Here is a 22211-nt window from a genome sequence, read left to right on the forward strand (position 1 = left end):
ATATAAAGGTATTTGTATCATTTAATTACATTTAATCATGCCTCACTTACTTTTCTGAAATTTTAAAGTCCCAAACATCTAAATTAAAATATTACAATTTTTAAAGAAAAACATTTGTCGTGTATAGACTCAAATCAATTTAGTTGCTGTCATAATTTAGTCAAAAAACCGCTTATGACTCCGTCCATTCCATTATTAACAACCACATAATATTCTTTCATCTGCGACCCTATAAGCTCACCTCTTCTCAATAACTAAATATGTACGTAGATCCAAAAATAAAAAATAAACATTAATCTTAATTTAAACTTTTTGGAAGCCAATATGTTTGGTAACAACAAAAATATTTTAAAAATATTTTTAATAAGTTAAGATAAAATTTTTTTCACACATTTATTTTATATATTGTAAAATTATTTTTAAAATACTAATTTGATTTTCTTCCCAATACCCCAAGAATGAATAAGAAAATATAATGTTATAAAAAGCAACAAAAGTGGCTGTCCTTTGAGCTGTTTATCAAATCAAGTTTCAGAGTTTCCTTTTATCAAACTTTTTATTATGTTAAAAAGGAACATGAAGCCGAAAAAAAAAAAAGAAAAAGAAAAGGAAAGTAAAAGAGAAAGGAAGAAAGAAAGCATTCTAACCTTTGTCAGATTACGTGTAGCATGCAGATAGTGCTTAGGGGATCTGCAGTGCAGACAACACACATCTCGACATTTAAGAATCAACGGCTACAAGATACTCAGGTGTAGGATTCCATCTGAAAGGAGACAACACTAGATCATAGCCAGGTTGCTCGAGTTCAGAAAATTTAATAGCGTCATATGGGATTATGGGGATAGGTGGACGGAGAGAGAAAAAGAGACACTGTAAGCAGACAACAACAGCTGCGCGAGATCTTTTTGATAAGCATGCTTGCTTTCTTTTTCATCTTTCCTATATTTATTTTCGCAAATAAATCAATTTTTTGTTCAAAATAAATCACTTCATTAATCTGAATTTTTTTTTTACCACAACCTATTCCTGGTGAAAATCAATACGAGATTGATGGCAAACAAAATCATTTTGAGATTTAAAAAAAATGTAATTATTAAAAAAATTTCATAACAAATAAGCAACATGTAATCACAAGCAATATGTTATAAGATTCAAACTTCATATTAATTTTCTAATCAATTAGTGTTACTGTTATATATTTTTTCTATATTTAATCTCTCCTGTGTTTTTTTGTGTCTCGCCCAAATCAGTTAAGGGAATCTTAAAATATAAAATACATATTATTCCACATTCTTATAAACAAAACAAGTTACTCTAATAATAATGGACACTTTATCTTCTTTTATTCTAATGTAAAATTAAAAAACACACATTTTTTAGATTATGAATAGTAGTATGTGTTACCTCGAATTTGTTCATAATCTATTTCATTTTACTACGTACTCCCTGATTATAAATTAGCTAACATAATTAATTAAATAGTTTCATTCAATTATCATGATTATTAGTATTTTAAAAACTTCTAGTTACTCAGATGTACTCAATTTGAAAACCCTGGTGTATATATAACCTGTTGCAAACTTGGTGCATTCAACGACGCAACAAGGAAATCGCTTTTCCCCCTCCACATATAAATATAAAACACAATTAACTTATTTATAAATATTAAAACATTATTATTTAAGTTAGTTATCTGTTACCACTGTATAAAAAGTGGATCATTTTTCCTAAAATAATACTCTTAAAAGGAGAAAAGTGTTGAATGTTGGAGAGAGAGAATAAGAAAAACTAAGAAATTAATTAGGATAACTAAAAAAAAAATATTTAAACTAAGTCTTATAGTTAAAATCCGAAGGAATGCTTAACAAATCACTTGTTTATTAATAATTAATTTATCAAGCATATATCTTTTTAACCTGGTAATTTATTAAGTATATGAACTCATATGAATGAACTTTTTCTAATCAAATTCAGTAGATTTTCTTATCCACTACTTGACTTGTACTTAATTATTGTTAAGGCATGGTTGCTAATTGCGAATATGAATTTACAGCTTTGGAGGCAAAGCAACATTCACATTGGTATCATAAAATATGAAACCAACCAACCACACCCTTGTTCAAATTTATAAATTACATTTCAACAATAAGTTTTGTGCTTGGTCAAAAAACAATAAGTTTTGTGAAATGAACAATAAGAAACCTCAAAAATCATGTTTTAAAGTAAATTTTTCAACAAAGAAAGAGCATTTTAATTTGGAATTCAAAGGGTTAAACACTAACGATTTGAGACAAACTGAATTCATTAGGAGAGTTTTCATATAGTTGAGTTATGAGTGGCTCCTTGGGGGAAAAAAAACGAAAGAACATGCCAGGCGCTTTACTGAGCTAAACAAGCTAACGTTATTATAGGGAGGATAGGAGGGACCTCATCACCTTCAAGTCTCAGGAGATAGCGTGCCTTGTGCTCTAATTCCAGGATTCCACTCTTCTGCTGCTTCCTATTGGACAACCTCCGAATCTCTCTCTCTCTCTCTCTCTCTCTCTCTCTCTCTCTCTCTCTCCGGGGCTCCCTCCCCAGTCTCTCCTTTCAAAAGTTTGAGATTGAAAAGAATCAGACCAGCCCACAAAGCGTGCTTATCAGTATCAAAATCAAAATCAAAAGTTTATAAAAAGCAAAGCTACCAAAAATCTCCTTGCTATTGTGCCCCCCCCTCTTTCTCTCTCCCCCACCCCTTCCTCTCTGTCTGTGCTCCTTTATTGTAGTGTCTTGTTATTCTTGTTGTCTTGCTGTGGTTTCTAATTTCTACCAAGGCTCTTCTTATATTCTGTCTCATCCTCTTACTTCTTCAGTGTCCGAGTTTTTTCACACCTTCCAAGTTTGCACGCTGCTTTTCGGTTTCTCTTTTGCTTTCCCGTGGTTCACATATCAAAGGTACCCAGAAGCTTGTTCTTTGTAATAAAGAAAGAGGAGACTTTTTAATGCTCCCATACTATCTGAACGGTAATTGCTAATTAGAACGTCCATCGTTTGCTGTTTTTCTTACGCGTGGTTCTTGTTGCAATATTGAGCAGTGGAGTTGCTATCTGAAGGATTTTCATCAGATGGATGTGAGGCCAAGAAATGAGGAGGTTTCTCCTCAGCTGCTAGATTTGATCCCAAAGGATCAAAAAGAATGGCATGTGAACGACACAGACGAAGGAGGAAGAACCCAAAACAACAGCAGCAACAACAACAAGAACAAAGACAAGTCTTGTTGTGAGGAGAGAAAACTTGAGCTCAGACTTGGCCCACCTGGTGAAGATTGGTCTCTCAATCATGATACCACCAAAAACAGTGATGAGTCTCTACTCTCTCTTGGCTACTTCTCTCAGCAAACTCAGAAAATCTCTGACTCTCCATGGGCTTCTTCGAAGGCTTCATCATTTCTTCAGTTCCCATCATGCAGCCCTCAGAGTATGCCAGAGAAGAAAGCTTTCTCATCATCCTCTTCTGCCAATCCAGCTGCGCCCTCTAATATCTCTCAGAAAAGGTATTACTCTAGCCCTTTTCTTTTCCTCCCCCCCCCCCCCCTTTTGAAAGCAATACATAACCTTCATTCTTAGATTTAGCAGTATTTCCCTACAGTAATCATTCAAAATTTGTAACGGTTGCATCCAGCACTAAACTGTGTATTGTTATATTTCAATGGACTTGCAGAGTTCATCAAGTTTGAAGGTCTAATTCATAAATGAGAGCAATATTTTTCTAAAAGATGGAAATTGTGTATTTCCTTTTCTGTTTTTCCTCCTCCTTCCCCCAAAGCTTGTTTCATTTATTTCTGAACTTTAAGGCAGAGGATATTCATTCATAATGAGTGGTCAAATGCGATAGATCTGGACTTGCAGCTCTGTTTCATCCGTTGCTCTTCTCAGTGACAAACAAAGAAAAAAAGAACTTTAAAAGATGTCATAATTGTGGGGAATCCTCATCAACAAAAGGGAACCATAATAAACCGTTCAATCCTATGTACCGTGAACCGGTACTCCCTAATTTTGTTCTGTTATCCTTTCTTGCATTGAATGCTTCAGATATGTCTCCATCTGATTTTCTGATGCCCTCTATCTTCATTTATTATCCTCCTTCATTATATCTTGTCTTAACTCAAAATTGATATTGGCATGCATGTCAGCTTCTGACTCTCTCTCTTTTACTTATCTTTTGCCCCTCTTTAAATTTGCATAAGAATTATTATAAAATATACTAAATTCTACATATGATTCACCAAAAACAAAATCTTCACGAGGAAATAACTAAATACAGGTTAGTTCTTCCTCTTTATTGGTCCCACACGCACGTTTTAGTGTGTGTTCTCATTTAACCAGATCTAAATACAGTTGTTAGACCTCTATTATCATATTCTCTCAATATATCATGGCAGATTTTTTTTTTTTTTAAAACTCTAACTCATGCTTTTATGAAACATCTAAGATTTAAGTCTAATAGTATAACTAATTGTTCAGTTTTAATTTTGAACTTTCTCTCTGGGTCCATAATGAACAGAACTGCTCCTGGGCCAGTAGTGGGTTGGCCTCCAATTCGTTCATTTAGGAAGAACCTTGCAAGCAACAGCACTTCTAAGACAGCTCATGAGACACAGCAGCAGCATGATGTTGCAGACAAGGTTGCTGGGAAGAAACCTGTTGTTGACAACGTTGGTAAAGGTTTGTTTGTGAAGATCAATATGGATGGAGTTCCCATCGGGAGAAAAGTGGACCTTAGTGCTTATGACAGCTATGAAAAACTCTCCTCTGCAGTTGATGAACTCTTCAGATGCCTCCTAGCTGGTATGTATTTAGATCAGGATGTGACTATGGAAAGCTCTGTGAGATTTTTCACTTTTGGATATGTCCGATTTTCTTTATAAAATGTATGCCATGTTATAGGCTAAGTCTATGAAGAGCACGATCTTTCAGAGAGTTGATGAGTACTTTGACGAGTAGATAACTTTGAGATTATCAGTTGACTAATTAAAAAAAAAAAAAACATTTGTTTGAGAATCTTAAGGCAGATCTATTCATCAAGACACTCAACCAAGCTCTTGGAAGGTTGAGCTCTGAATGGAATTGATCTATTTTATTTGACAACTAAAAATCACTAGATAGACATGTAAAATAGGAGATTTAACATATGGTCAATGTGTTTTCGCCCAACAAGTTTCTTAGGGCAAGTCTTTGAAGAGGCCCTTCAGAAACAGGCAAAATATATATATATATATAAAAGGTGAGTTCTGGGTTATCATGCTCAGCACTTGGAAGAAAGATAAGCACAAGAAGCTAGTTATGTTTCTACACACAAGCATGATAAAGGTGGGTTTCACTAAAGATTATGCCACATGGCCTCAGGGAGGCTACATATGTCTTCATAATTGACTCGCTCTATTTATTTCTGGCAGATAGGATAAATTTTTCTTTCTAAAAAGCCTTCGTTTTCCGCTTTTGTTTTTTTGGGTTACTGCTTATCAACTTTACTTGCAGTACATGATAGTGAAACTTGTTTCACTGGGGTCCTTTTTTTTTTTTTGTTAATTGACTGTTCAGCTCAAAGAGATTCCTCTGTTGGAGGAATCCAGAACAAGGAAGAGGAAGAAAAAGCTATCACAGGTTTATTGGACGGGAGTGGGGAATATACTCTTGTTTATGAGGATAATGAAGGAGACAGGATGCTCGCTGGGGACGTGCCATGGCAGTAAGCATCTTTCACCACTGTGGATCTGATGCGCAACCCTTTTTCTTATTCTATTCGAATATATTATATTAATTATTCCTCCACTTGTTGTTTTAACAAGAGCCCAATCCTAAACTAAGATGTTTTTTCTAAATACCATAGCACCGTTTGATTAGATTCCTCATATTCTTATTCTGCAACAATTATATATTCTTCTCCTTTAAAGCTATTTTTGTTCTCATTTGCTTGAATTCCTACTTTCCCTTCCAAACAAACACTATCTGGCAATCGCATGTCTGTTTCTTCATCTGTCCCCTCACAAGAACACACTTAAGAGTGACTCTTGCATTGAGCTCTTAGTTATTGTTTTCTTATGTTTTTGTCACTACTAGCTAAGCTGCGTCTGGTAGCTAAGATTTGTTTTCCCTTTCTGATTTTTTGCAGCATGTTCGTATCAACTGTGAAGAGGCTGCGGGTGTTGAAGAGTTCTGAGCTTTCTGCTTTTACCCGTGAGTGCTATTAAATCTGCTATACTCCTCAATCCAAACTTCCCCTTGAGTTTGTGACTCATATGACTTATAAAACTTGTATTGTCCTTAGTTGGTAACAAGCAAGACAAGAAAACCACTTGACGAGGAGGCAATGATTGAAACTGAGGAATGGGCGAAGCTGTTTAAAGTCAACATTTTGGTTCTTTCACTGATGAAGATCAGGAGAAAAAAATGAAGCTGTTAGCTGATATATATATATATATATTTATGGATACATATTACTGGTCCTAAGTGACGTGTATGAATGCAAATTTTATGCTGATGCGAAGTAGAATTAGGAGAAAGGAAGAACCTGAACGGAGTGTGTGTACTTATGTGCTGTTGAGTAATCTATCTGCTTGTTTTGGTTTGTATGCTGAAACCCTTGTGTGGCAATTGTGGATAGAACTGCTGAGTTCTTTTTCCATTATTAAGGATTTTAAAGTACCCTCTATGGTATTCTTCCCTTATCATAATACTACTATCAAGTCCCCCCCCCCCCCCCAAAAAAAAAAGAAGAGCATAATGGGATAATGAATCTCAGTGAAACTTAATTTGCTCAGCATTAAAATATTCAATGGCAACTTAGGTTGGTTACTTTGACTTGATTTTTTCTCCTTATTTGCAAGACATTAATCCCAAATCTCAATTAAAGGATGTGGAGTCATTTAATTTAATAACCTTAGAAATATTAATAAGAAATACTTGATTTTTGTTAGAACTTAACAATACTTTTTCTAAATTATTTATCTGTATGGATGATCTTGTTAGTTGAATTATATGATATTTAATATTATCTTCAAGCCATTACAAGGGTATCAATAAAATTCCTATATTAGCAGAAAAATTTGAACTCATGTCTTTTTAAGATGTGAATTATATTCTTACAAATTGAACTATCATTTTCATGCATGGATAACTTTTATTTTTTGTTGTCCAATTAAAAAAGTAGGAATTTCATTAGATAGAGAAATTATTATAAAATTCCTGGGAAGGAATGTAATCATAAAAAAATTTCACAACAAGTGAGCATCATAGATTTGTTATCATTTTTCACATTGAAACTTATCATTGCATGTTATTCATTTATTGTAGGATTTTTTTAAATAATAATTACACTACTGTTTTCAGTACTTTATTGATTTTTCCAAAACAAAAAAGGCCCGGGAAAAAAAAACAAAAGAAAAGGGCACATGGTAATCAGTAATGAAATATGTTGGATGTGGAGGAATATTTTTATATGCTTTTATAAGTGGGAGGTGGACCAAGAAGAAGAACAAGAACAAGAACAAAAGACCCTCCACACCCAACGCTTTCTTTCACTTTTTGAAAATGAGGAATGATTCCACTTCCCAAAATATCTATGCTCCAAAAAACAATCCTCCTTTCATTGTTATTCCTTTCCCAGCTACGACAAGATTCTGAAAACTTCATTTTTCTTCCATATTTTCTTCACTAATTTCCCTTTATTACTAAGATTTATTTGTCCTGAAATTACTTCTTCTTAACTTAGATTATCATAACTAGCGCTTATCTTAATTTATGTGTATTAACCATGTTTAATTATTAGCCGGTACCTAGAAATTGCCTAGCACCAACATTGAGAGAGCTAGGTGTGCTGGGACCTGCTCTAGTGTTCACAATCACAAATAAACAAATGTTACAATGATGTGAGATACGAATAATGTTGACAAATATGTGCAAATCATACTACTGTCGATCCTTAATATAAGATCAAGTTCACTAATTTAAATATTTCTGATAGACCATATAACATATGTTATAATTTAGCAATTCATTTATCTTTTTTAATCTGTCCAAATTAATCGATTGAGTCTTATATTAATATTTTTGTAAATAAAGAGAATTTAATCTTTTGACTTTTTGCATATAAAACGTGTGTAGGCAATTATATAAATAATAGGAAAAATCTTAAAAAATGATTGTTGAATTTTAAAATTCTAAAACAGGAATTACTAAAAAAATGTGTTATTATTTGTTTTTCAAATGTAATTATTTTCTTTACGAGTGTAGTAATCAATATTGATTTGAAATTTTGAAATTCAACCATCATTTTTTTGAGATTTTTTCTATATAATAATACATCACAAATAATTAATTAACAACATTCTAATTAATATGGATTGGCATGTGGGTTTCACAAAAATGAGACTGATATTTTCATGTTAATCTTTCTTCTCGTCTTGTCTGAAGCTACATTATGCATTATAGCAAAATTTAAAGCCAGGTTCCTGTAAAGAAAGAAACATAACTACTGAGAAGTAATCAATAGGAAGAGAAAAAAGCATTGAAAAGAGTGAGATGGTAATAGTAGGCCGGCCGCTAGGTTTTGTGTGTGTTTGGGACAAAGGTAATGAGTTACATAGAAAAAGAAAGAAAAGGGAATGGTCAAGAGACGCATCATGGCTATGAAAATAGAAGCAAAAGGGTTTGAATTAGTCTCAGACAAGTGATTCAATGAATGCTATTTCATGCCTGCCTAACTTCCATAAGTCCTAATAGGGGCCACCCCATTATTCCTATCTATAATTACGACAAAATTACATTTTTTTTTCACCCTTTAATTTATTTTATATAAGATTTTAGTTTAGTTTCTTAATTTATTTCAACCTTGCTTAGTTTAGGTCTCCTTAGTTTCGGATTCAAACCTCCTCAAAGGTCGTTGCTCCCGACAGTACCTCGAATAGGATTGCCTCAAATATGAAGATACCTATGCTTTAACAAATTAAAAAAAAAAAAGAAAAAAAAGTAACATTTGGGCTCTTTTGGGCTTCAAAATTCCAGCTCATTCGTAGGCTAATCTCTCCTAATATGGCGAATTAAGATTAGTGTCTACCAGTGGCTCAAATATGATTGCATATAGTATGAGGATACCAATGTATATGTAGGAAAAAAAAGAATAGAATAAAATAAAAAAATACCAGAAATTATAACAAAAAAAAAATACTTCTTGAAAATTACTATTAACTCCTTCTATTTATTTAAAACCAACATATTTACAAAGAAATCCTTCAAGTAATGCTCCACAGTATTTTCTTAGATTAACTTTTAAAAGACTTCCGAAACACATGGTAGGTCAACACAACATTATTTCTCATTGACGTCAAAATATATTCAGTTTTTGCACTGTGTCTTTTAACTTCAGCTTTCAATTGCAATATGTTGGCCATCTGCTCATTATCTATTTCTAGCAATATTTTACTATGTCCAAAAAAAAATCCAAAATTTGGTTTGAACATTTTTAGATTTTACACCCTTGAAATTTTGCTTTGAGACATACGAGTATTATTCAAGCATCTTGATTGCTTGATCATGTTCTTGCATCAGTAATCACTAAAGTGCATGTGTAGTATCTTTTGAATTACAGAATAAAGTGCCATCCCACCTCGTTGATGCTCAGCTCTACCACAACCGTCCGTGTTAAACTTCATCAAACCATCTTTAGCGACTATCCACAACAAGTTGTGGGCTGTTCAGCATTGGATTCGGGAGCCCTCACCCACCCATTATCTACGTACCCATAAAGATCTTCTTCTTTTTTTTTGAATGACTGAACATATTCACATTTTAATCCCTTGATATTTTGTTTTGAGACATATTCAAGCATCTTTATTGATTGCCTGATCGTATGTTCCAGCATTAGTAACCTCTCTGATTAATTGACTAAAGTGCACCAACCCTCTCTTAGGAGAACACATATTTATGAATTGCGTCCTCACCACAATCAAGTAATTGAATCATCGTACAATAAAAAAGGTCACTAATGCAGCAAAAGCAATCAATATAAGTTACATGGAGCAAGAAAAACTGGTATTTACAATCAGAAAATCGAGTCTAGCCTTTGGGCCCACTTGTTTAGGCTCAAAAATTGATAGGAATGAGCTTGAAATTTTGACCTTAAAATTTCCAATTGATGCAAGGTGGGGAAGGGGGAAAGAGAAGAGAAAGAGGGATTCAAAGAGATATAGGAAGAATAAACCTAGCTCTGACATAGGTAAGAAAAGTGAAAATTAGGTTTTGATGCCAATTGATGCAAGGAGTGGAAAGGGAATAAAGAAAGAAGCAAGGAAAAGAGAAGAGAAAAAGAGAGATTTAGAAAGAGATAAGAAGAAGACAATACAATTTCATTCAATATTATAAGTTGAGTACAATTAAAATGTGTGAGAAATATTTATAGAGCTTCACTCTAACTCTAAAATTATTGATAGAAAATTCAAGAATTTAATTACGCTAATGGTAAAATATTTAAAATCAAAATTAAAGTAAATAAAAATAATTCAGTATTATTAAATAAGAATAATTTAACATTAAACAAGATACTCTTCAAATCGCCTTGAAATCTTGTTCTTTCATTTCTAACTCCCATTAGGGGGACCGAGCTTTTGAAGAAGAATGACGAGGATGTGCTTAATCTTATGACTACGATGGACGAAAAGCATTTTTGTGGGAATGATGAGGTACCGATGAATAATGGAGAGGGAGCCATTGGTTCAATTGAGAACAAAAATAACCACTAAATAAGTCATTTTATGTAACATTGATTATTGCCAATATATATATCAACGTTATTACAAATAACATCTTCACTCAGTTCAGCAGCTACAAATGACTTTTTAAGTCAATAATTCAGCATTTCACAGAGACTTTGATGATAACATTTTTTTCCTCAAAGCTCCGATACATAAGGCTTGCAACAATAACAAATTACCCGTTCATCAACCTATATATATATATATATATATATATTCAAATAATGTTAATATTCACCAATACATATAATCAAAGTATCCACAAAAAAGAGATCTTGTTAGATCAAACCAAGCAAAGAGATCCATACATCAAGATATATATATGTATATATATATCAGCAATTTCAAAACCTAACTACAATAAAAAGAAATGTAGCTCATACGTTAATAGCCTTCTCCTCAATAAAGAGCAAACACATCCAAGTGTGTTACTGAACTATATATATATATAATAGGCTTTTTGTTCCTCAAGAATACAACATTTTGCCTGGCTTCAGCCTGTGTGCCATAGCTTGAGACATTACGAATTAATGGATCAAAGTGACATGAAAAGAGGTAGAGATGAAACAATCATGGAGTATTGTTCACCTTATAGACTGTGTTATTCCTCAGTTGGATTCACCATTCTTGTGTGCATATTCTGATGATCTGGGATAGTCTCTGAATCCCTAGCCATGGCAGGATAAGAAGAAGAAGAAGAGAAACTTTTGGTGAATGAAGAGGAAGAAAGGTCAAGCGAATTAATGGCTTTTGGAAATTAGTGAGTGCAGGCTTCTATTTATGACTTGCATTATTATTAATAATGGATAACTGGATCTCACCACTTTTTGGTTTTTGTGATCTTTGCTTACCTCGTAGCCAAACAAGTAATATATGTATTTGTATAAGTGGGAATCCTTTCGTTTTCTTTCTTTTCTTTGCACTATAATTATATTCATTTGCATTTTAAGAGAAAGAATTACTGAAGGACTAAAAATAAATATTGACCAGAAGATTTAAATCCATGTTGAAACATTGCAGACAATCAAAACAAGTCCTTTGATTATATATATATATATATATATATATATATATAAATGGGGTTTATTGTTTAAAGGGATTAGCACGCCTTTCAAAGCTTGGTTTTGTGAAATGCGAGAAACTGATGCGGATTTGCAAAACATCATCAGTTTAGAAGAGTTTTAAGATGATTGAAATTTTGATTGACTTTGAAAATACAATGGAAATAATTTAATTAGAATTAGCCTAAAGTTAAATTTGCATTTTATTTCAAAGATAAAAGTGATCATAAATCTCTACCTATAGAGTGTAACTAGATTATTTGCTAGACTTAGATTAATATATATCAATAAAAAATGATAAATTTCTTATTCTAAAGTTTTGAATTAATATATGATACGGAACTCACTTTTATGCGCTTAAGGGGGTGTTTGGCAATATGAAAACCATGGTTTCAGAAGCACTTTTCCGCAAAACGAGGCAAACTCCTCCACATGTTTACTTCGTAAACCGTAAAAACACTTCTGAAACCATGGTTTGGTTTCTATCCAAACACCCCCTAAGAAAGATATCCCCATATAAATATATTGACTCAAAACTATATAACCTCAAATCTTAAGAAAAATCTCGCTCCTCTTTTTATTATAATCTAGTTACATTGATCAAGACTACCTTATTGAGATCAGACACTACACTAACATAAGTTACTCCTAAATATGCAAATTAAATGTCATGCTATTTCCTCCAATTAATCTCAACATTCGAGCAAGTGGGTGTGAAAAATGTCAACTAGGGTTTCATTTGGAGGAAGACGGCAACAATATGGGGCACTTATTTGTTTCACCATATTGTATTCTTAAATGGGGTAGCAGCTGTGGTCAAAACATAATCACTATGCCAAGCATATACTGTTTTCTTTTTTGTATCTATTCTTTTGTTCATGGGAATCTCCCATAGTGTTATATATTATTCATTTAACGAGAATTAATTTTTTTTGTGAAATCCACATGAAAACAACAAGTGAAGAGTAGGCAATGACAAGTTTTAGAATAGAAAATAATAACAAATTCAGGCTGATCACTTGTCATTGAAATTTTTTAATAATTAAATTTCTTTTTTTGGACTTCTTGGCAATTCTCCCCACTATTTATGACCATCACTCTATGAACTGTGCATTTTTTTTAATTGATATGTGTAATATTGTTTTATGTAGGAAAAATTCTCTCAAAGAAGTGACTGTTGAATTTAAAAATTCTAAATAAAAAATTCTTATAAAAATGTGTTGTCATTTTCTTTACAAGTATGATAACCAATATTGATTTGAAATTTTGAAACTCAACAGTCATTTTCTTTTTAGAGATTTTCAGTTTTATGTAACTGTACCAACAATCATAATTATTTTCCGGACTTATTTATAAGAAATAAGTTGTAATTTTTTTTTACCAGGGAAAAATAAGAAACAACTTATTTTAACTACAACTTGTTTCTTAGTAATTCTAACTACAGCTTGTTTGTTATATATAGGCATAAATATATTCTTCCAATCCTAAATATTAGAGTGAGTTAAAGATTTGTTTTGATTCTTAATGTAAGATATTAATTCACTTTATTTTTCAAATTTATATTTTTTTTTCAGATTATCGATATTGGTTACAAATATTAAATGGGGTTTTATCCATAATAATAGTTTCAATTTAAATAATTAAAGGGAGTGTTTTAGGAGTAACATACACTTTTTTTTTTTACAAATAATTAATTTAACTAATTTTTTTAATATTTATAAATTAATTATTTAATTTTTATATTTAGTACCGAAAGGAGTAGTACTTAATAGTGCGTTTGTTAGAGTTGAAAAGATGGCTAGGAATCAAAGGAGAAAATAAGAAAAGTTAAATTACCTTATTAGATATGCACTAATTGATTTCACTCTCAAATATTTTCCAACCAACCCAATGGGATTTGCCTTTTATTGGAAGATGGATGAAACCGAGACTTGCGTTCTGGAAATCAAATGAGAATTATCACTTTTGTCCTATAGCACCATCAAAATTATTTTGTCAATCTTTTCAACATGAGAAATGTTGATCTTTCTCTCAACTCTTGTTTTTATTTCTTTATTGTTTTAATCGAGTCAAATACAGAATAAAATGACCTGAACGAACCAAATCTAATGTAAAAAATCTCTCCTTTTCATTCATTGAGCTAGAAAAGGTCTTCTGAACATGAAAATCCAGCTTCAATTGCTTCTAAGTCCTTTAAGCAGAGTTTACATACAAAGGAAAAAAAGGGTCTCCTACGTAGAATTGAGATATCCAAGCAGCAATATGCTAAGATACTTATGAATGAATAATATAAACGACTCCAAAAAGATGATCACAGTCCCAGGGGCAAATATAACAAAACTGCCCCAAGATTATACAAGCCATCCCTACTTGTACAAAGGAGAAGGTCATAAACGGGTCATAACCTCAAAAAAAACAAAAATTGAAATAACTCATACCAGTTCCAAAATTTAGAGCACTATTGATTACCATCAATCAAGGTATTGTGAATGAGAGGCAGCCAGAAGGGCTGCACCAATGCCTGAACCATCTTTTGCAAGTTCAATGGAAACAGTTTTCGAGACATCTTCGCCGAGCAATTCACTTAGGGTGTTCTCCAGGCATTTTCTGTACTCTGTGTAATGCTCATACAATCCACCGTCTGTGGCTATGACACTCTTCTGATTCTCGCCATCCACAAGCGTGTCTCTCCCCAGTTTCTTCAAGATTCCCAAGATGCCAGCAGCTGCAAGACGAGCACCACGTGTAGCAACTATGTTGCAGAGCTGAACAACCACCTTCCTCACTTCCAGGGAGGTGTCTGGTATCTAAAATTGAAAATATAAACACAAGTCAATATGACAAAGTTCCTATGTTTTTTGCGTCTTGAGTGACATGAGAGAACTAAATTGTTCATGAAAGGTTTATTGGTATTCGAAATTTAAGAACTGGAGATGTTTGTGTACTCAAATTTACATACATAAAACTCTATATTCCAAAACCAGAAGTTGAAATCATTGTATAGGTGCTATAAAAGCCATTATATGTACAATTTTTTTCCCAGCAATAGAGAAAAACGATCCTAACCTCAAAGACATTCTTCAGTGTGTTTCCAACCACATTGAGATCAGAAGTTGTATCATGGTGCATTGCAGACATATCTGGGGTCCTGTACATCCAAAGCTATGGTGAAGAACTAAAAATAGGTTTAACAGTTTTATAACACTTCCATTAAGTACAAGAAGCACAGCAATCTGGGCATTTAAAAAATCTTGCTATATCATGATCAAGTGAGAGCAATATTGGGAGATTGCCAATTTGGATTGCTTAAAGAAACACTTCTGCGCTATGTAAAGTAAATATGTGAGAAAAATTTTGTCTCATAAAATACAAAAGTTATATTAAGAGGTACCAAACTTGTGATGGCTAATATGGCTCATGGGCAAGCAAATTGAGTGCCTTCATACTGATTTTTGCATCCCAACCCCTGTCCCTTCTCATTTCTATGACTAACTTCTATTCATAACACAGCCTAATTTGCGGTCACGGTTAATCAGATTCTGCACTGATTATCCATTGCTTTCACTGATTTTCTGCGTGGCTTGTGGAATTTAATTCAGTAACCTACGTTAAACTTCGTTAGTAATGAGATGACACCACTAGATAAACGAACACAAAAAAATAAATGCTCCAGGCAAAATTGAAGGAGGGAAACCTTTACAATAACGCTGAATTAAAAGTGGACTTTAATAACTTGAGAGGTCTACATGAATCTGAAAGTCTAGTCCTTTCATGTAACATGATTTTGCACAAATTTTGATCCCAACTCAATAGAATGCCCATGGTCTTTCAACATAAAATCTGAATGAACTAACATATAGGCCTAACTAATAGATTCCTATGATTAAAAAAAAAAAAAAAAGGCTAACCTATAAGACTAGAAACATTTGTTTCTATTAAACTTCTCCATCAACCTATTCTAGCAGATTATTTTTGTTTAAAAGATAAGAACCCACAAATATACATTAAGAAGACAGAATTATAGTATTATTTGGCCGGAGCATTGTGTAACAGATAAAATGTTTCGCAGTCTTTGGTAATTCTTAGATTATTAAATAAAAATTTACTACTGAACAATTCATAATATAGTTTATAAGTAGTTCAGAAACATGATTCACGCCGCAGGTTTGATAGTTTTCTTATGGTGGAATGATCGTTAATAGAGATACCTTGGGCATATTATGAGAACTGTAGCATTCCAGTTCAAAAAAGAGTAGAAAACAGTTATAGCAAGGCAAGATTTTAATCATGTTTAACTGATGTTATAAAGATAAACATAACAGTGGCTGCTGGATAACTTAATACCTTAGCGTAAACTGCACTTTCAATTTTGGAGGAACAGTATCACCAAATAAGCAGGCCTCATCAGCCATTTTGCACAGTACTCGGCGGACAATTTCTCCCAGATACATACCAGAAATTAGCTTCTCAAAAATCTGGAGACATTGTGGAGCATTTCAGGAAAAGAAGTGATATATTTTCATCAATGCATATGAAACGGAATGTAGAATGGAAGTACCATAATCTTACCTGATCACCGGGGTTTAAACTTTCAGCATCTAATGCAGAATCATACTCAGTTAATGGAAGGTGTGATGAACGAAAGTTTCCCCACTCCATGTTAATAACCTGAACCGATGAACTCAGATAGGCTTCAATTTTCACTCTACTAGTCTTAATAGATACTTTGCAGCCCTCATTAAGATTAAAGATTTGAGTGAAGCAAATTAAGATCAGATCCTCACCATTTCTCCAGATTTTGGCAAAAGACCATGCCATTTGGGTATTGCTTGAGCACGCTCCACATATGCTGCATTAGTTCCAGTACCTAAAATAACAGCAGCAATAACATCTTTTTTTGTGTGTCGACCTCCTGCTAATGTCCCAACTGTATCATTGACCTAAGATAAATAATGAAAGTGAGTTAAGATGGAAAGCATAATACATAGAATAGGCATTGTCTTCAGACCTACAAATATCAGGTAGTAATTCAGAAGTTATGCAAGTTGATGTTTATGCAAAAGAGTCCAACAACTTCAATTACCAGAGCTGTTACGCGCATATCCAGACCTTTTCTCTCAATGGCTTTTGTCAATTCTGCCACAACATCCTGGCCAACCTATTAATAGAATAATAAAAATAAAATTAGTATGCAAGGTCATGGAGGCGTGAAAGAAAAGTTGTTCTCTAAGTGCGAACCCATAATTCACTAAAGAGACAGTTGAAACATGAGAAATTATAAAATAAATAAGGTTTTCATAGCTATCTATGACTGTGCGCTAAATCGCAACTTCAGCCCAAACAATGTCATCCTAAAAAGGCAAGTTGGAAAGAAATATACAAGACATGGAAAAATGATTAAAAGCTAAAAAGTTCTATCCGATCTTGTTTCATAAAATGTAAGGTTAAAAAGAGAAAATGCCCGGATTCTAATGAATTTCATCCTTGGTCAGTGATACTATGAGCAAATAGCAAGAGCCATAACCAAGATTGTATAGCTTCATTGGAATTCTAGAAAGAAGATGCAATTACTTTGAACTTGTTCCAAGAAATTAGATGGATGATTAACACTGTTTTGAGTAATGATGCAGATCAAGTTAGCTGAAGCATAGAGGAAACCATATAATCTTCTAAGTGCATCTAAGTTATTGAAGAGAACAACTCAACATGCTTCAATTACCTTGTGAAATTTTTTACAGAGAAGAATGACAACATATGCAATACAATTATGAATTAAAATCACAAATTTTAATTATCTTACCAATTTATACTAACAATATTACAATAACCGAAATAGATAACTGTATGGAAGGTACCATGCATATTGTTCTGTGTAAATGGAGATATTTTTTTCAATTGAAATATCCCGGTCTTGCAAGCATAATTTACTTAAAAAGCTTTCTAATCCATCACAATCGGGGAGATAATCAATATTAAAGAATGTAAATTTAAAAAAAAAAAAATTTGAACCGCATCATCTATGGAGAAGCCTTTTGTCCACTTGATAAGGTTTCCTGAAGCAATTGATGTTTGCATTACAGGGAATGAAAAGGTAAAACCTAACTCCCTTTGTCTCCCTAGAGGAACTTGAAAATCTTGACCTTCATTGGCAACAAATTTTGCAACTTCTGCTGCAATATAGTCAAATAGTTCCTGATTCAAAATGTTTTTTCAATTAATTATACCTCTCACACTGCTTGAGTAAACCAAAAGTGAACAAAAGTTCTTAGGCAATAAGAGCTTACATCTGCTGTCCCCACCATTAAGGTAGTAGGAATTGAAACCTCAGTAAACTCTTGGTTAATAACACCGCCATCCTTCCCTCCCAGTTGCACTCGCAACACACGGAAGTTAGTTCCTCCTAGGTCCAATGCATAAAATAATCCTTCCTCATTCCTGAAAAGAGAGGGATCCACAATCACAGCCGGAGAGTTAATATTTGATTATCTGCTCACCATCTCTGTTAAATTTAAAAAATTGAAACAAGACAAATAATATGAGCAAATTTTAAGTTCCACTCTAAAAGCTTTAGATGTTGAAGTATGAGATAATCTTATACAATAAATTGCAATGAATATGGTGATAAACCCTAATCATGAATTCATTAGATATTTTATTCCAAATATGGCTAAGAAATGACAAATACACCAAATCAAGCAATATAGTATTCTCAGATGCGCATAAAACCAGAGAAAAGTGAGCCTTGTGTAGATAGTAGAGCAAAATCAACAGCCTAGCATGTTTAAAGCATGAACATTTCTGCTGGCTGACTGCATGAATAACGGAATACTAAAATTTTCTTCGGGGGGAAAAGAAACAACGATGACAACGATGCTAAAACAGAGTGTCCTACTTAGTTAAAATTTTCTCAAAAAACGAAAGGACAAACTGTAATTTTGATACAAAATTACAGGGTAATTCCATAATTGCAACTGTTGAAAAGATAGCAGGAGCAGGATTAAAAGATGACGCATCCATGCGTCAATGCTAAAACAGAGTTTGTTCGAAAAAATGTCAATTTATTTTCTATGCCATGCATACCTAAATGATAATCAGAATACATAATTTGGGCATTCGGACTTCCAATACCAAATTTTAAAAATCATATGATTAAATATTCATATCATATCTATAACCTAACTTTCCAACATTAGGCATATCAAGCATCTACGTGAAAGACTCCCCAGTCACATATGCTAGTCTTTAAAGTCACATCCTTCAAATCGTTTCCAAAAAAGATGAAACATGCATTAAGAAAGAGGCTAATCACCCAATAAAATCACACCATCAACAAGAACGCAAGCAAGCAATAATTTTGCATTTGGGCAAAAGCGCTTTGTGGCCACAGAATTCAAATAATCAATCAAGTGATCATCGAGAACAATCGGCAATTATTACCAGATAATTGTATAAACTATGACGTAACTCTTTTTTTTTTGGGGGGTTGTTTTGGGGGAGGGGGTTACAGGAGAAAAGTGTCTAATTAAACTGAAATCAATGAAATAGTGAAGCATTCATAGACGCTCAACTCATAACATAAATGGATTGGATCAAATGCTACGAAACACTAAAACTGATACAAATATATAAGAACATCTTGACACGGGGAAAAAAAAAAAATCGTGTGAGCGTAATATTTAAAGGCTTCGTGTGATGTCAGTGATTCATAGATCAAATGAGAAATTGCAGAGCGCGAATCATGATACCCAGTTGGCAGATTATCAACATATGTGATGAGCATCTTGAGCTTGCTTCCACCTTCTGAGGCAAGCCCGGCGTGCATTTCCACCGTCATTGCATCGGCGACCTGTTTCAGCTTGCCGATGGGAGTGGCGCACTTTTCCTCCAGCTCCTGCAAAATGGCCATCACTCTGGCCCACCGTCGCGATTTCTTCATGCGGTGGCGCACCAGGAGAACCGCCGCGGCACATGCCGTCGCGGCACTTATCACTGTAGCTCCGACGACCACCCTCTTCATTTTGGTTACCTTGGAACAATAAAACCAAAAGCTCTCACCTTTGGCGCAAAAAAAGGATCCCAACGATGAAGTTAAAAAGAGTGTGGAACTACATTGTATATATAGATAGAGAGAGGTTCCTTGACTTGAAAGATTGGATTGGAAGGTTTGGGGAGCAATGTGGCGCTGTCCAAGTAAGTGAGGTTGGATTGGAAACGCACATAAATTTGGCAGGAGGTAGACATGAACGGGAATTGGACCGAGATGGTGACAAGACAAAAGGCCTTTTGTAGTTGGAAGGAACGTGACAGCACATGAGTTGAGTAACAAAACAGAACACACAAAAAGAAAAAAAAAATTATTTAATTATTTATAACTTTCAAACTAAATAAGTTCAGATTCTTGTTTTTTTCGCATGGAGTCAGGCCCTGATTAAACATCATAAGGCATGAACAGTTTCATGTGTTCGCGTCCTCTGTTATATTATCTTTATTTTTTTGGTATTACATATTTTACTACTCTTAACAAGAGTTTAAATTTTCATGATATAAAAGGACTTTTACAAAAGTTAGTGTTATAAAAGTAACAGTTTCAAGTTAATGATATAACAGCCAATAAAGTCTTTTTTTTTTGCCTTTATAGTTTATATAAGGAAAACTTAAAGTGCAAATTAGATTCTCCGTATAAAAATATCATATGAAAAAAAAATGTCAACATTAAAATCTAATTAATATTACCTTCGATTCCATATATAAAAGCTAGTTAACTAGTAGTTATAAAAGATACGTGTTGATTTTCTTAAAGTACCTATGTAGTTATTTGCTTTGAAAACTACCTCATGATGAATGGCTTTTAATATGTGCAGGGAGAGCTTGGGAAAAGAATCATAAATTTAGGAGATAAAGTATATTAAAATATTATATTTAAGACTAAAGAAAGTTTTTTCCTGGATAGGCATATGTATCCTCCTATTAGAAATAATTATATTTGAGACACTGTCGGGTATTAAAGGTAGACACCTTTCTAACAGGGATTGAAACACCGGTTCACTACGTTGTAAAAAACTAATTCTTTTTACCAAACTCAACTCGTTGGTGGCTAAAGAAAGTTCGTGTTATTACTAATGTTGATACTAATGGCTGGCCTACCTTAGGGTAGGTTGATGCCCTGTTAGTGAAAAGTGCCAGCAAATGTGAACAGACTTCATATGGCTTTCCAGACCCATTAATGTTTTTTTTTTTTTTTGACCGGACAGACCCATTAATGTTGAAGGTCAGATATAGACACAAAAACATGACGACATGAATCGACAAAGAGCAAAAGGGTTCTGAGTCACATTGAGAAGGACACGAGACTGAGATTTGAGTGGCAGAGAGATTTTGAGATGCGGAGAGAGAAGAAGAAAAAGTGAAGAACCATAGCTTGAGGAAGAAAGTGAAAGAGGCTCACCACTTTGCATATTGTTATTTGTTTCATTTGTTTGTGAAATAAGTGGCACACTATTCATATATAGTAAAGATTGTAATTTGTTATGATTTTATGTTTATTTTTTTTATTAATGATTTATATATGGCCTGTTAATTTAAGTCCCTCACAGGCATACATATTTTCATCCAATTAAATTATGTTTTACACATATGTAAGATTCAGCTACACAGTTTCCTCCTCAAAAAGTGGATCATATCTCTAAATATGGTACACCTGATGTGGATTCATTTGACCATCTAGTTGAAGACTAGTGACAATAAGAATGAGGCACGTTTCAATATTCAAAGTGTATGTTTAGATACCACATTTGCATTAGGCTATCTTTGAATTGAGAAAAAAAAAGAAAAAGAGAGGAGGGAATACTACAAGGGAAAACTTCCAAAAAAATAGTAATAAAAAATTACTATTATGGTAAGTTTTTCCTCCTAATTTTTTCCCCATCCAGACACAGTTAGTTTTTCACATTTGACGCAGAAGTCTAGGCAGCTTTTGTTTTAAAAAAGAAAAAAGAGAGGCTACCAATCTGGCATCCAAGGATACCTTCGCTTACCAGGAGGCTATCTATAAATGTAGTGTGCATATGTGCTGGATAAACTTAAAGAAACTATCATATTGGTGTAATAAGTGTTTCTCATATGCAAGGAGATTAAAATCGATGAGTACTCTGATGCGGGATATGTTGAATTTTCTGAATGGGAACGCTGATATGGCAGGGATGATGTTGGAAGGCACGATTGAAGTTTAGGCCAAGACTACAACCAATTGAAGGATTGAGGGTTTAGGCCTCCGGGAGGTCACAGGCGGATCATATGCTGCTTGTAGTGGCTCTGAAGTTGAAGCATATGTTCAACTAACCATATGAAATAATTTAGCGTCATTA

At 33.5% G+C, this 22211-nt stretch overlaps 2 protein-coding genes across 2 annotated transcripts; one reads left to right on the plus strand and one right to left on the minus strand.

The window, feature by feature from the left end:
* The first annotated feature begins 2557 nt into the window (after positions 1-2557).
* LOC114735417 (auxin-responsive protein IAA26) lies at positions 2558-6690 on the plus strand. The gene is made up of 6 exons (XM_028923113.1): positions 2558-2934; positions 3075-3532; positions 4543-4826; positions 5580-5727; positions 6151-6215; positions 6307-6690. Exons 2-6 carry the CDS (start codon positions 3105-3107, stop codon positions 6336-6338), a joined length of 957 nt encoding a protein of 318 aa, XP_028778946.1. The 5' UTR covers positions 2558-2934; positions 3075-3104; the 3' UTR covers positions 6339-6690.
* A 7263-nt stretch (positions 6691-13953) lies between these two features.
* Positions 13954-19912, minus strand: LOC114735405 (hexokinase-1-like). The gene is made up of 9 exons (XM_028923092.1): positions 19593-19912; positions 18132-18282; positions 17857-18039; positions 16931-17005; positions 16632-16787; positions 16417-16515; positions 16192-16322; positions 14914-14995; positions 13954-14654 (listed from the first exon to the last, which is right to left on the minus strand). The coding sequence occupies exons 1-9, from the start codon at positions 19862-19864 to the stop codon at positions 14319-14321; spliced, it is 1485 nt and encodes a 494-aa protein (XP_028778925.1). The 5' UTR covers positions 19865-19912; the 3' UTR covers positions 13954-14318.
* Positions 19913-22211: the final 2299 nt, after the last annotated feature.

Source organism: Neltuma alba, unplaced genomic scaffold (assembly GCF_004799145.2).
Source record: "Neltuma alba isolate B1F8T4 unplaced genomic scaffold, ASM479914v2 tig00013207_pilon, whole genome shotgun sequence".
NCBI lineage: Eukaryota > Viridiplantae > Streptophyta > Magnoliopsida > Fabales > Fabaceae > Neltuma > Neltuma alba.

Coding starts and splice junctions, on each gene's coding strand:
- LOC114735417 (XM_028923113.1), top strand. CDS start 3,105: ATGGATGTGAGGCCAAGAAATGAGGAGGTTTCTCCTCAGCTGCTAGAT. Junction 3,533..4,542: donor TCTAATATCTCTCAGAAAAG/GTATTACTCTAG, acceptor CATAATGAACAG/AACTGCTCCTGGGCCAGTAG. Junction 4,827..5,579: donor CTTCAGATGCCTCCTAGCTG/GTATGTATTTAG, acceptor TTGACTGTTCAG/CTCAAAGAGATTCCTCTGTT.
- LOC114735405 (XM_028923092.1), bottom strand. CDS start 19,864: ATGAAGAGGGTGGTCGTCGGAGCTACAGTGATAAGTGCCGCGACGGCA. Junction 16,516..16,631: donor TGCCAAAATCTGGAGAAATG/GTGAGGATCTGA, acceptor TCATCGGTTCAG/GTTATTAACATGGAGTGGGG. Junction 14,655..14,913: donor CACTGAAGAATGTCTTTGAG/GTTAGGATCGTT, acceptor TTTCAATTTTAG/ATACCAGACACCTCCCTGGA.